The sequence below is a fragment of the Miscanthus floridulus genome, chromosome 2 (genome assembly GCF_019320115.1).
Source record: "Miscanthus floridulus cultivar M001 chromosome 2, ASM1932011v1, whole genome shotgun sequence".
In the NCBI taxonomy this organism is placed as follows: Eukaryota; Viridiplantae; Streptophyta; class Magnoliopsida; order Poales; family Poaceae; genus Miscanthus; species Miscanthus floridulus.
This window is the reverse complement of record NC_089581.1, coordinates 5,756,088-5,769,082: the sequence shown is the minus strand read 5'-3', so window position 1 is coordinate 5,769,082 and position 12,995 is coordinate 5,756,088. Positions and strand designations below refer to the sequence as shown.

General features: G+C 49.3%; 1 protein-coding gene across 2 annotated transcripts; it reads right to left on the bottom strand.

Moving 5' to 3' along the window:
• Positions 1–8,616: 8,616 nt before the first annotated feature.
• Positions 8,617–12,542, bottom strand: LOC136537746 (uncharacterized). Of its 2 annotated transcripts, XM_066529705.1 has the most exons (11): positions 12,406–12,542; positions 11,380–12,238; positions 10,632–10,753; positions 10,440–10,556; positions 10,182–10,269; positions 10,015–10,106; positions 9,789–9,893; positions 9,565–9,674; positions 9,270–9,357; positions 9,151–9,186; positions 8,617–9,052 (listed from the first exon to the last, which is right to left on the bottom strand). In XM_066529705.1, the coding sequence occupies exons 2-11, from the start codon at positions 12,185–12,187 to the stop codon at positions 8,969–8,971; spliced, it is 1,650 nt and encodes a 549-aa protein (XP_066385802.1). In that variant the 5' UTR covers positions 12,188–12,238; positions 12,406–12,542; the 3' UTR covers positions 8,617–8,968. The 2 variants fall into 2 exon arrangements, with proteins under 2 accessions (XP_066385802.1, XP_066385803.1); XM_066529706.1 differs by lacking the exon at positions 10,440–10,556.
• Between the last annotated feature and the right edge of the window lie 453 nt (positions 12,543–12,995).

The following is a 12,995-nucleotide window of genomic DNA, read 5'->3' as shown; positions in this document are numbered from 1 at the left end:
TTGGCCAAGGGAGTCAGCTCGGCCACCCTCTATAGGGCAGCAGCAAGCTGGGCGGTCACCTCCCCATGCAGCCGAGCCTCTTCGATGAGGCGGTCCCAGTTATCCTTCTGCTCACGAAGGAATCGAGATTTCTCCCAGCTGCGAGCGACAAGGGACTGAAAAAAGATAAATGTCAGAACACAAAAATACATGAAGAAAGAAGAAGGTGAGAGGCAAGGTCGAGTGAATACCCAGCTAGTGGGAACAACGACTTCGCGTAGGGCACCCCTGGCATCGTCCAAGGCTGATAGCACGACCACAATCCCCTCGATGAGACTCTCCTGGTCCATGCTCTCAGTGGCATCATCGAGGAAGAAGAGTGTCGACGTCGGGCCCCATGGATTCGTCCATCGGAGCAGGGGCTCGCCCTGTGCGGGCGAATGGCTGCCCCTCAAGGTCAGGGCTAAGGATGATTCCCCGCCGGTACTCTCCGCCACTGCCGCAACATCCGAGGTCCCCTCGGCCACACCTCCCTCCGTCTAGCCCATGTCGGGCGTCGTCGCTTGGGCCACCGATGGCATGGGTCGCGCTGCTTCCTCGGGCACTGCCACGGCTGCATCCGGCTATGCCTAGCTTGTCGTAGTCGCTGCCACCTCCTCCCGCGTAAGTGGGGCCTCGACCAGCAGCGTCACGCCCACCGTAGTCAGCACAACAAGCGCGAGTGGCAGATCCATCCGCCCCAACGTCGGCAGCGAAATCACCTCTGTCATCGGTTGCTCGACAACCTCTGAGGGCGCTCCCTCAGCCCTGGCGCCCACTTGTCCCGCTGAGGGCATGGGTGCCACCATGTGCGACGCCTCATCGGCCGGTGACGCAGTCGCACCGGCACCACTCCTGCCCAAAACAGGTGTGACGTCAGCCGACGACCGCCGCCTCGCCTGAAGGGCGACACACTTCTTGGGCGCCAGTGCCAAAAGGTTGCCCCATCTCAAGACACTATAAGAAACAAAAGGCATAAGTCATGCTAAAAACAGAGGAGTTGATGACTTACATTGGCGCTGTCGGGCGGTGGATACATTTGGGGGATGAACCCCTAGGTCCCTGCTCCACCTCGTTAGGACAAGGCCATTTTGAGCCTACCCCCTGCTCCTAGGCAGAGGGCCTCGCTTCCCTTGCATCTAGGGGCGCAGTGGTGGAGCCACCCCCCTCCATCGAAACCTCGGGCGTGGCAGCATATCTGCCCGCCCCTGTTGGCTCTTAGGGCATGGCAGTGGAGCCACCCCCCTCCGTCAGCACCTCAAGCGCGGTGGTAGATCCACTCGCCCCTGCTGGCTCTTGAGGCGCGGTGGCAGGGCCACCCCCTTTGCTGGCACCTCAGGCGTGGCGGTGGATCTGCCCACCCCTGCCAGTTCTGAGGGCAGGCCGACGGTCCGACCCGTCTCCACCGGTCTCACGGATGCGCTTTCCCCTCTATGAAACGAGAAAGGTCTTGACCCCTACAAGGATGAGTGGGTGCCTATCAGCATGTCCTCGCTCTCCAAGCCACCATGCTTGGTGTCATCAACTACCTCATCATCTTCTTCCTTGTTGTCATCATCGTCACTATCAGCTTCCTCCCCTCGCTCCCACACATGCAATTTCTGCTGCTTATTCTTCCTCTTGTCCTCCTTCGCTTTCCTCTATCGCTCGGCCTCGGCACGGTTTGCTACCCTCACGGATGGATCCCTTAGCAACGGAGCCAGGATATCCGTAAGGATGAGGTCCCTCGGCTGGTCCCCCAATCTCAATGTCAGTATTAAGGAGTCGAAAGTTCAATTGAAGAAGAAGGCATGAGGAAGAGAATACTTACAAGGACGATGTGCCCTGGTTCTGGCCGCATTGGGGGATGCCTCGGTATCGGGTAGACAAAATCAAGAGGGGCACCCACGCTGTCCCGAGAAGGCTCCATCGCCTCCTTGATACGCTGTGCAACTTCTGAGGGGGAGAGTGCCTCCTCGGCAAGTGCCGTCCCATCGAATGACGCCCCAGGCGCCATCGTGTACATGGGAAGTGCGCACCTCATCAGTGGCGCCACCCTCCTCGCATGGTAGGCACCGATGATTCTCCTTCAGGAAGCGGACAGCGGCAAGATGGGCCTGGATCCTCTTCTTGTCCTTCTCCAAAACACCCCACTTCCTCCATAAATCTGGGGCCTCTTCGATTAAGCGCCTAGTGAACTTTGGCAAGGGGGCGGTGACATCGTTCTTGAGATAAAACCAATGCGAATGCCACCCCTTATTGAAGGTTGATAGCCGCATTGTCGGGTAGTCGCCGACCTGGTTGTTCCGAAGCTAGATGCCAACGCATCCCATCGGCGTACTTAGCTCCTGCCTCTTCTCCCTCTTCTTCTGGAGGGTGATGGTGAAGAAGTGCCACCATAGATCGAAGTGAGGGCTGATCCCCAAGAATCTCTCACACAGGGCAACAAACACCACCATGTGTTGGATCCCATTGGGGTTGAGGTGCTACAGCTCTATCTTGTAATAGTGCGGCAGTCCTCGAAGGAATCTGTGGGCGGGGGTGGTGAACCCTCGCTCATGGAAGCATGCGACTGAGATGACATAGCCATCGGGTGGCGACGACACGTCCTCCTCGCCGGGCAGCCGCCACTCCTCAGCGGTGGTCCGCGCGTAGAGAAGACCACGGTGGACAAGGCCCTCCAGGCGCTGGAGGGTGATTTCAGAGTGGCACCACGGCTCCATTGGAAGATGGGGGTGGGTGGATGTGAATTTGATGATGGCTAAGACACGGATGCGGAGAACTTAGGCGATTAGCGGCAGAGGTTGCAGATGCGAAGGCAAGGAGGCAAAGTATGAAACCCTAGGGGCGAACCCTTTGGTTTTATTGAGGCGACGGATGCGAGGAAACCAACCATCCGCCTAGATCTCAATGCCTCCCACGATCTACCACAACGTCACGCTGTGGGATACGCGCACACAATCACTATCCTTTCCTTCGGGAAACTTGCCAAATGTTTGGCCTCCCCGGGCGGACCGGGACACATTACAAGTAAGAGGAGTATGGATCAAAAGCACATCTACGACCTGTCTAGGCCTAGGAGTCTGATGGTTGGCCCATCAATGGGTCCAACAGCTGCTCTAAACACCCCTACAACAAAGGGAGGAAAGAGCTAGGCCCCGCAAGCGTCCAGCGCCCAGGCGCACGAGCGCCACGGGCATCTCAGCCCATGATTAAGTCTTAGTCAGGCTTTCCCTGACTAGATCTCCACGAACGGGATATAGGGACCCCAATCAAACTATCTAGCTAAACAACCACCAAATCTCACGACCATACCCGCGAAGGATCCGACCTCGGCGAAGAAGAAATCACCATCTTCAGGGCACACCGTGGGCAATAATAGAGGGCCAGGGCTCTCAGAATCCTCTCTTTTGGAAAACCCTCTGAAGCAGTATCCTACTCCTCCGTGGGCTTGGGGGCTACACCCACCGGGTACGCTCGCGCGCACCAGCTGGCAAGTCAAAAAATCCCCCAAGCAATTATACTCGAATCATCCGGGGGCTCGAGGGCTACTGTCAGGAACCAATATTAGGGTACCCAAAGAGGAGGAGCTAATGACCATCAACATTGATTCATCCATGGGGACAAGAGCATGACTACACCGCTTGCTAGGTCACTTCTTGTCCATCCACCGAGACCATGGGCCTTGCCTTGTCTGACCCTCGATGGTTGGCTCCGCATTGGTGGGCGCTATGGCCGCAGGCCCTGTCTTGCCCGACCCTCGAGGGTTGACTCCACCTCGCCCGATGTCTGAGGGCAGACTCTGCCTTACCCGACCCCCGAGGGCTGGCTCCGCCTCACCCGATGTCTAAGGGCTGGCTCTGCCTCGCTCGATGTCTAGGGGCTGGCTTCGCCTTGCCCAACGTCTGAGGGCAGACTTTGCCTCACCTGACCCCTAAGGGCTAGCTCTGCCTCACCCAATGTTCAAGGGCTGGCTCCGCCTCACCCGACGTTCAAGGGCTGGCTCTGCCTCGCCCGACGTCTGCGCGTTGCTCCTTCATAACTACGCGCATAGATAAGGCAGGGCACTCAAGTCAACCGCAATATCGAGGACCATACCCTGTATGTCTATAGGAAAGTACCATCAGGATATGACCAGAAGGGCGCTTTAAGACCTTCTAGGCATGTCAGAGTCCAAAAAGAGTTGTAGACACTGACATTTGTCTTACAGTGTTGTGGGCGCCGCCATTTGCCCTCAGACACGGATCCTAACAGAAGCACATGACAACCACTATGGTCTAGGAGGAAACTCGCATCACCTATAGTAATGGATGTACGATCACTGTACCGTCTGCTCCCTGTATGACCACGGATCTACACCCTGGTCCATCGCGCCGCCCACCGAAGCGAGATGGGATGTGACAACTGACTGACAATGCCAGGACATGGCATCATCAGCGGACAGACACCCAACGTGGCCCTATCAGGATCAGCGAACATGCACCCGGCATGGAGCTATTCCTGACACCGCCTGCCATGTCAGTAGGGCCCGCATAGAGGAAAAGGAAGACCCGACATCTTTGAAGGACCTCCTTTGCCTCTAGTTTTTCTTCTTTCTCCCATCTATAATCCCTGCTCCCCCTTGGCCTATAAAAGGGAAGGCATGGCACCCCACTAAGGGGATCGATTCAACACACCACGCATCACATCACACATAGCTGAGTAGCGACCAAGCTCTCAATACCCATTCGACCTTTCCATCAGAGACTTGGGACCTGTCCCTCTCTCGCTCATTTGTAACCCATACTATGAACTTTTTAGTGCTAATAACACGAGCAACAACCACGAACTGGACGTAGGGACATTCTACCCGGACCAGTATAAACCTTGTGTCTTTTTAGCATACCATCCGGGCCAGACGCGCAATAACACAAATTTACTCGTTGGTGTTTACTCGAAACACCGACAAATCTCCTCCTCGTACTCCTCGACGATCTTCTCAAACTCATGATCACTGGTGGTCACGATCTCCACCAACTCGTTCTCTACATGCATGCGATGATAATGCAACACTTAGCATTTAAGCAACAACAACACTTAGACTAAGAATACGCATACTAAGCTACTAAGCTAGCTCTAATGACCAAGGTACTAAGCTAACTATCATCTTTACGAAGCAAAGTGTTGGGTTCAACTAACAAACACCTAGCTTTACAAATGAAGGATATATCTTTATTTCTTTTGATGATTTAATGTATATTGAAACAAAGAGCATTTAACTACCCTAATGCTTAGTCTATTCTAAAGCCACAAAAATTACAGTGAGCACATAATAATACAATGAAGATACTATAAAAATTTCAGGACTAAAGCTATCACCAATTTACCATAAAAATTCCTATAATAATTAACTTAATATTATTAAGCATCCACAAATGATTTAATAGCCCCTAATGTCAACACATATAAACATGAACTAAATACACCAACAGATAGAGCATAATTTTAGGAACCTAACAAAATTAGTTTCACAATTTTTGGACACCTACATGATTTATATTAATTACCAAAGATCAACTCAGAAATTAAATTATAAAACTATTTCTAATTCCTTATGAAAACGAAAAGTGAATCTCTCCGCGCGGCCCGCGTGGCCCAGCGTGTGCGCGCAGCTGCCCGCTGAAGCGACCCACGTGACACCGGCCCACGCGCGAGACAGCCCGCGATGGGAGAATCCCGCGCGCGCTGGCGCTTTTGCAAAAATAGATCTCGCACTTCTCCCAAATTACAACTAAGTCCTAACGCTATTTCCCCTTCTCAAAAGACTTCTCACTTAACCCCCTGGCTTTCCTAGAATTCCCCCGTGCGCACCCATGTCTAACCCGTGCCCGACGGTGGCATGGGGTGGCCACGTCGGCCAGAGACCCGCACTGGCTTGTCGGTCAGGCCAACACTCAACTATGGTCCAACCGCCTACACCGAGTAGCAACGCAGGGTGGGGGACGCACTAGAGCGAGCTGCGGCAGCGCGCAACCATCCGCGATGGTGACATGACTGCTCCGGTGAACCAGGGCACCTAAGGATCTAACCGGCTAGTGAGTGAGCATCCGTAGACTACCACGGCTGGAGAAGAGGGTGATAGAGAAGGACTGGCCACGTGCGGCGGCATGGTCGTGTCAGTGATGACGGGGAGGCAGTAGTGGTTTGGCTAAGGCGCGCAGGGTGAAGAGGGAGTCAAGGCGATGCTAGTGGTGCAGGTGAATTGGTTCGGGATGGGCGGTAGGAGGGCTGCCCTCGACCATAGCCGAGCGCGGCCTTAATGGCACGACGGCAGGAAAAACTCCAAATTAGAGCATGGCCTTGCACGGTTCAAGGCTAGGTGGGGTCGGGCAGTGAGAGGACGTGATGTTGAAACCGTGGATGCACTGAATTGAATGGAGGTGATCGTTCGCTGGGTAATTTGATGGCTTGGCTCGACGACGGCAGCAGAGGGAGAAAGAGAGAAAGAGAGAGACGGGGCGAGGCAGGTGGGCTCGGCTCAGCCTCGCCTTGGCGGGATGCGGTCGGCGTGATCGTGGAGGCCCACGTGCAGGCGCTGAGGACAAGCGCGCACGTCCACGACCAGCATGGCCCGCGCGACCAAAGTGCCATAAATGGCAAGGCTACGACAAGCTCTACCACGTGCGCGTGGCTGCGACGAGCACCAAACCGGGCCAGCAGCGGGGTAGGGGTGCAGAGGAAGGCACGGACATGGCGGTGAGGCGACGGCACCTGCAGCGGCTGTGTCGCGGCATAGGGCAGGTCGGTGGTGCGGCGGGATAGCCCACGTGCCCGTGGTGGCAGAGCGAGTGGTAGCAGCGCAGCACGGCATTGCAGTGGCGTCTATAGCGGCAACGTGAGGTAGGGTAGCAGTGTGCGGACGCGATGACAAGGTGACAGCGCCGGCAGTGGCTTCGTCGCGGCGCGGGATGGGACAGGCGACAGCAGCCCCTCCGCGTGGCGGGCCAACGACAGCCGGGCCACAACCAGGCCAGAGGCAGCTATGGTCGACCACGCACGGCAGCGCGCGCACGCGCGACTAGCGCGGCGACGCCGAGCGCCTGAGCTGGGTGACCGCGTCCACCCGGCGAGTTAGGCCGAGAACGTGTCGTGCACGCATTTTAAAGCACCTATAACAACTAAACGGTTGCTTCTGGACCTAAACCATCTTCACCATGCTCAAGATGGCATATGAGGCTACCAACCCGAGCTAAAACACGACACCACCTCCTAACTCGATTTGACAAAATAAATCGCCAAACATTGCACTGTCTTGCTGCTTATATATACTTAAATTCTTCTAAGTTCTTGAGCTGAATTTGATTTCAAGTTCTATTTTTAGGCTATTAGAAATGTTGGCTAGCAATGTTATTTTTCCACAACAAGTATTTCATTATCATCTACAAAGTTCATATTCCAAATTCTATTTAAAAGCCACATATATGTTCTATAGTATTTTTGTTCAATAAAAAATAGTTTTAAGCCCTACTTGATATAGTGAGTTGTGTAATAGCTTCTCATTTAACATTTTTATTGATCATTTTAGGTTGCAATACTTCATCTATTGATTCCATCACATGCATTATCACGTAAACATGATGCTCATGACGTGGTTTAGTAATTTGTTTAGAGCGTAACACCGAGGGTGTTACAAAATGCAACTAGACCTACCACATCTTATTGATCCAGAACCACAGCTTGATCCACCAATGCAGCCTGAATCACCACAACCTCATGATCCAGAGCCACTGTCTCATCCAACAATGCCTACTAGTACAGAGCGTAAACAATCCAAAGGTGTTGAAGAAGAAGCCCCTGACATCTTTGACAATGAAGAAGAGTATGTTGGTGTCAATGATGGGCAGTCGATCCTAGGGAGGTCACCAAACTGGGTCTTGCTGGACAATATGCCACTGACCATCTCCTAAGATGACCAAGGCACGGGTGATGGAGAGGGGAGAAGCCGATGGAGAGCGCCGTCATCGGTGAAGAATAGAGGACGGGGACGGGCGCGGGTGTTCTAGGGTTAGGGATTGAGGAACGAGAATGGGGAACGGGGACGGCCAAATTGGCCAGAGGACGCGGGCATCGAGCGGCCTTATCCTTTCGTTGAAGGACAAAGGGCATCGAGCGGCCTTATCCTTTCGTTGGAGGGCAAAAGAGTCCATACGAATATATGTATCACTCTGTACGCCTGAAAGTGGCCCCAAGACACTGTCGGGCGTAGATAGTGGCGTGCCTCAAACAAGCGCGGAATTATAATGGCACCGTAGTTTGTCGAATAATAATGGTGCGCTTCAATAACGGGAGAATTATAATGGCATTGATCCAATTAACCCTAAACTAAACTAGCATTGGGTTGTTTCGGTTACTGGACATTGAATCACAAGAAAGACTGTTGATTGGGGTTTGGTTTTGGAGCCGATCAAAGCAGTAGCAGTCTAGCAGAGCATTTCACTGTCAAATTATCAATTGGCAGTACTTCTACCAAACAGGCCATTGCTGTTGGCACTAAAGAGAACAAAGCAGAATCTACACAGCAAGCGGTATATCTTTTCCACGAAGAACATGGAACATCAATGACTGATGAATCACCACTGAGGATGTATTGTACATCAAGGAACAATGCATGATTCCATATATCAAAATGGGGAAACTCAATTATTTCGTGGAATTAATCTGTGAGTGTGATCCCTGCATCGCATAAACCACTCAAAAGTTGAACAGTTCAATCCTACCCGAATCTGAGCCTGTGATACAGCTAGGCTCCAAATCATAACCTAACTAGGAATGCTTGCTGCAAGTCTGGATAGTCTCAACTGATGCAGCCAGAGCTTCTGGTGGTGAACTGGTTAGAGCGTTGGCGTAGCGCAGCACCTACTTAAGACAGCCTGGTGCGAGTTTCCTCTCACGGTCTCCACTAATGCAAAGTCCGAAATTGGCTGCAGCTTTGCTACGGTTTGATGAAGCGAGCCAATTTTCCAAGCACACCTCTCAGGTTGCGTATGCCAGCTCCTGTTTTAGAGCTCACCATCATCTACATGAAGGAGTATCATTGTATGAGACAACAATGTATTCATCAAAAGCAAAGCGTGCATACACAAAAAAAGAAGAGAAGTGAATTCAAAAGCTCACCACTGGGTTTATCACTGACTTATTCCTCTTCAGGCTCTGCAATTGAGTGCATAAACAATTCTATTAGGCGATTAACTGAAAAATGTGCATATAGCAGGATAGATTGGTGGGGCAAAAACCTCTTGGATTTCCATGGCACGGCGAGCGACATCTATTGGGAAAACTAAATCAGTCTTGGTTAGTACAATCTGGTATGGCGTCTTGTGCCTACAATTGTACGCGTGAATATATCGATTACAGAGAAAGAGGCCACACTAGTAATAATATAGTTCAAAAAGGTAATAAATATTTTGAGAAGATTTGGATAGGACAATTAATTATTCTTATTTCATGACAATGATAATACTTGCATCAAGGAAATAAACAAGAGAAGTGACAGTGTATTTGCAAGAAAGGCCAATAAATGCACCACACCTTTCCATTAAATCTACAAGCTCATAGTCCAACGGTTTCATTCCTCGTTTAGTGTGCACAAGAAGGCACACTCTTTCTAGGCCTACTCTGGTCGAAACATATTCTTTCACCTACAATTCGCAAGACTGGTTGTAAGAACTAAGAATATCAAGTATCAACTTGATGCACAATACAGCATTTCAAGATTCAGTCGGGGTCTAATATTCAGATTTCAGGATACTTACAAGCTCCTCCCATGACTCCTTAACTTCGTCCTTTGCATAAGCAAAACCATATCCAGGTAAATCAACAAGACATAACTTTGATGCAAGTCGAAAGAAATTTATTGTCTGCAATTAAGAATAATGCAAACGAATGAACGAGAAGTTTAAGCGCCCATAATCAATTACAATGAAATAAGAAACACTCCGCTTGCCTCTCTGTTCTTTCCACAGTTTCATTGTGCCATACCTGAGTAAGTCCAGGCTTATCTGATGTTCGCACAACACCCCACTGTCTTGTAAGTGAATTTAGGAGTGAGGATTTACCAACATTTGATACACCTAGTATTTCAGTGGGTTAGCAGTTGACATTTGATAAACCTAAACAACGAAAACATTTTTGTTTCCTTCAGTTACCTGCGAATGCTATCTCTGGGAGCGTTGGAGCGGGGAATGATGAAGAGATCTTTGCAGCGGCAAAGAATTCCAGCTTATTTCTGAACGCCTGTTAATTGTTTTATGTGAACAACAATTACTAACTGTAGCATGTAATCCACACAACAAGCTACGAGATAACATTATAAACTGTATATGGTACCAGATATGTCTGTACAACGACTCAAGGCAAAAGTAGAAGGTACATTTATGGCACTGATTATATAGCATATTCCTTACACTTTCTTCTATGCGTTCACGTTCTATGGTTGAGAAGGGAACATTATCCAGAGGAGCAGAAATCTTGACATTGTAGCCAGCATTTTTTATCTCATTTAAACGCCTACGACCTAGTAACTGCAAACAACAGTAAGAGAATGTCACACATGCAATCAAAGGGTAGAAGGTTGATGAGAGGCAAATCGTGCATACGTTATCTTCCACATATGAAAGGATTGAGGAACTTGGCTGTATAGCACGAAATTTTGCATTTATTGACATTTCAGTCTCTTCTTCAGGTGTACAATTCACGATAACCTTCTCTGCACTGGAAACTTTAAAAGGAAATTAAAAAAGAAAATGAGAAGAAACACATCCAAATAAAAGTACCAGATTACATATTCAACACAAACATTATTTCAGAGACCAATACTTTATATGTAGATAAAAAAATGGAAACAAGTTACCACAAGCTTTAAAAATTTCAGAACACAGTAGACCAAAAAAATTTCAAATTGCTAGCTTCTCCACACAACTAAATTATGCTGACCTTGTAAGAGGTTCCGGTGGGTAGGTATTCTTTGGATTTCTTCATGAATTCTTTAGTTCAACATTTTTTAGAAAGAGCTGTCCTCACATCATACACAGAGTTTTCCAATGTTGTACGTTAGTATAAGGAGATTCGACAGGAACTCTCCACATTTCGTTTAGCCCGACCTTAGGACCGTTATTAAAAAACGAGAATATTTCATCTGCTACATTGAGTGATAGGAAGCAGGACACTATTTCCAGGTCAGAGAAAGAGATTCAAGAAAGAGGGCCATTTTACTGTTGACGGGTTTAATTGGTTGTGCACATGAAACAACAGGACTAAGAACAACATAAATACGCACAAATATAATAAGCAGTAACATTAAGCACAGTCATCTCAATAATTTAAAGGTTAAGACAGAATTCGTACCATCCTGGATAGGAGAATCTTCAATCCGTTTGTTCGAAGTATCATAAGGATCTAGCTTCATTCGCTTTCTCTTCTTAGGAGGAGCAGGTTCCTCAGTGTCAGGAACTACAACCTTCTTAGCAGGCTTTATTTTCTTCCCAGTCCGGTCCAGTACTCGAGTAAGTCGAGGGCGAGGTTGCTCTTCTTCAGTAATAAGACCTGAGTCATCTGACTTCTTGATATCAGCAGCTTCCTCATCCAAATCAACTTCTTTAGCACCACCCTTCTTTGTACGCCTGACTTCTTTGGTTGCATCAATCTTCTTCCCTTTGGATGCTACAGAGTACCTAAGTCGACTCTTGACCCCTCTACTAATATCAGAAACTTTGCTGGTAGTCCTTTTCCCTGCACGGTAGTCATCCTCATACAAACTTTGAGACTTCAATCTGTCACCTTTTCCAGGAGAAACCTTTCGATGGCTTATCGTGGAAGCAGTTTTTCTGATAAAGTTTGATTTGGAAGAGGAAGCATTCTTGCCGCCACCTCCATCATCATCCCACGAGTCGTCATCGAACTTCCTTTTCCTCATGTCAAGCCCAGACACAGCCCTCTTCATACCAACCCGGGGCACTCCCTCACTCCATCGCCTGGTCGATCCCGCGCTTTCTTGGCGCCCTTTGTCTTCTTTCTTCTTGTCGCCCTTGTTCCAACCAGCAACCCTGGTTCCTTTTGCTTTGTCATCTCCTCTTTCCTTGTTTTTCCTCCCAGCGGCAGTCCCACCACTGCTCCAGTTCCTCTTGCCACCAGGGGCAGGCTTACCTTGTGTCATGGGGCTTCAGTTCAACACCAAAATTTCTTGGAAAATGTACTGCGCTAGCACCTAGGGCAGGGGCAGAACCAGTAAAGGGACATGGGTGTACAATGTACACCCGATAATTTTTGAAAAAAAAAACGAAGTTAGTAGGCATCAAATAGCCAAATAACTTAAGCTAGGGTTTGGGTTCTCGGTTTCGCACAGCAGGAAAGGAAGAGAAGGGGTGAGAATACCTGGTGGGAGCTCGTAGCCGGCGAAGAGACCGACGAAGGCCTCGGCACCTGGCGTAGGGCGGCGGCGGTGGCGGCGGTAGCCCACTGACTCAGTCGTCGCGCAGAGAGAATGCAAGCGGGTGAAGGTGAACGGAATCACGGATGCAGCAGACGGCGATAGGCCATAGGCCCGTCCGGGGTTGATCGGCCCAGGGGAGAGCAGCTGCACGGGCCTTCTGCTGGGCCGTTCTTTTCCACGCATTTTTATCTTATTATTATTTCTCTCTTTCTTTTTTTATTTTTATTCTTCTTATTAATTTTGTATTTAGCCTCATCCGGGGACACTGCCTAGTGGAACATTTTAGTTTCAAATAAGTGAGACAATAATGATATTATTATATTAACATTACACTACAATATGAGCAAATATAATATTTTTATATTTCATTGAATTGGACATTTTTTCCATTGAAGCTAGAAGACATTTTCACTTGAAATTAGAATAACCTAGAGCATCTTTCTTATAAAGCTCTAACACTTTTCACTTGAGTTAGAAACAATTTCTTCTTCAACATGTGATAATTTTCAATTGAACCAAGAATATTGTTGTC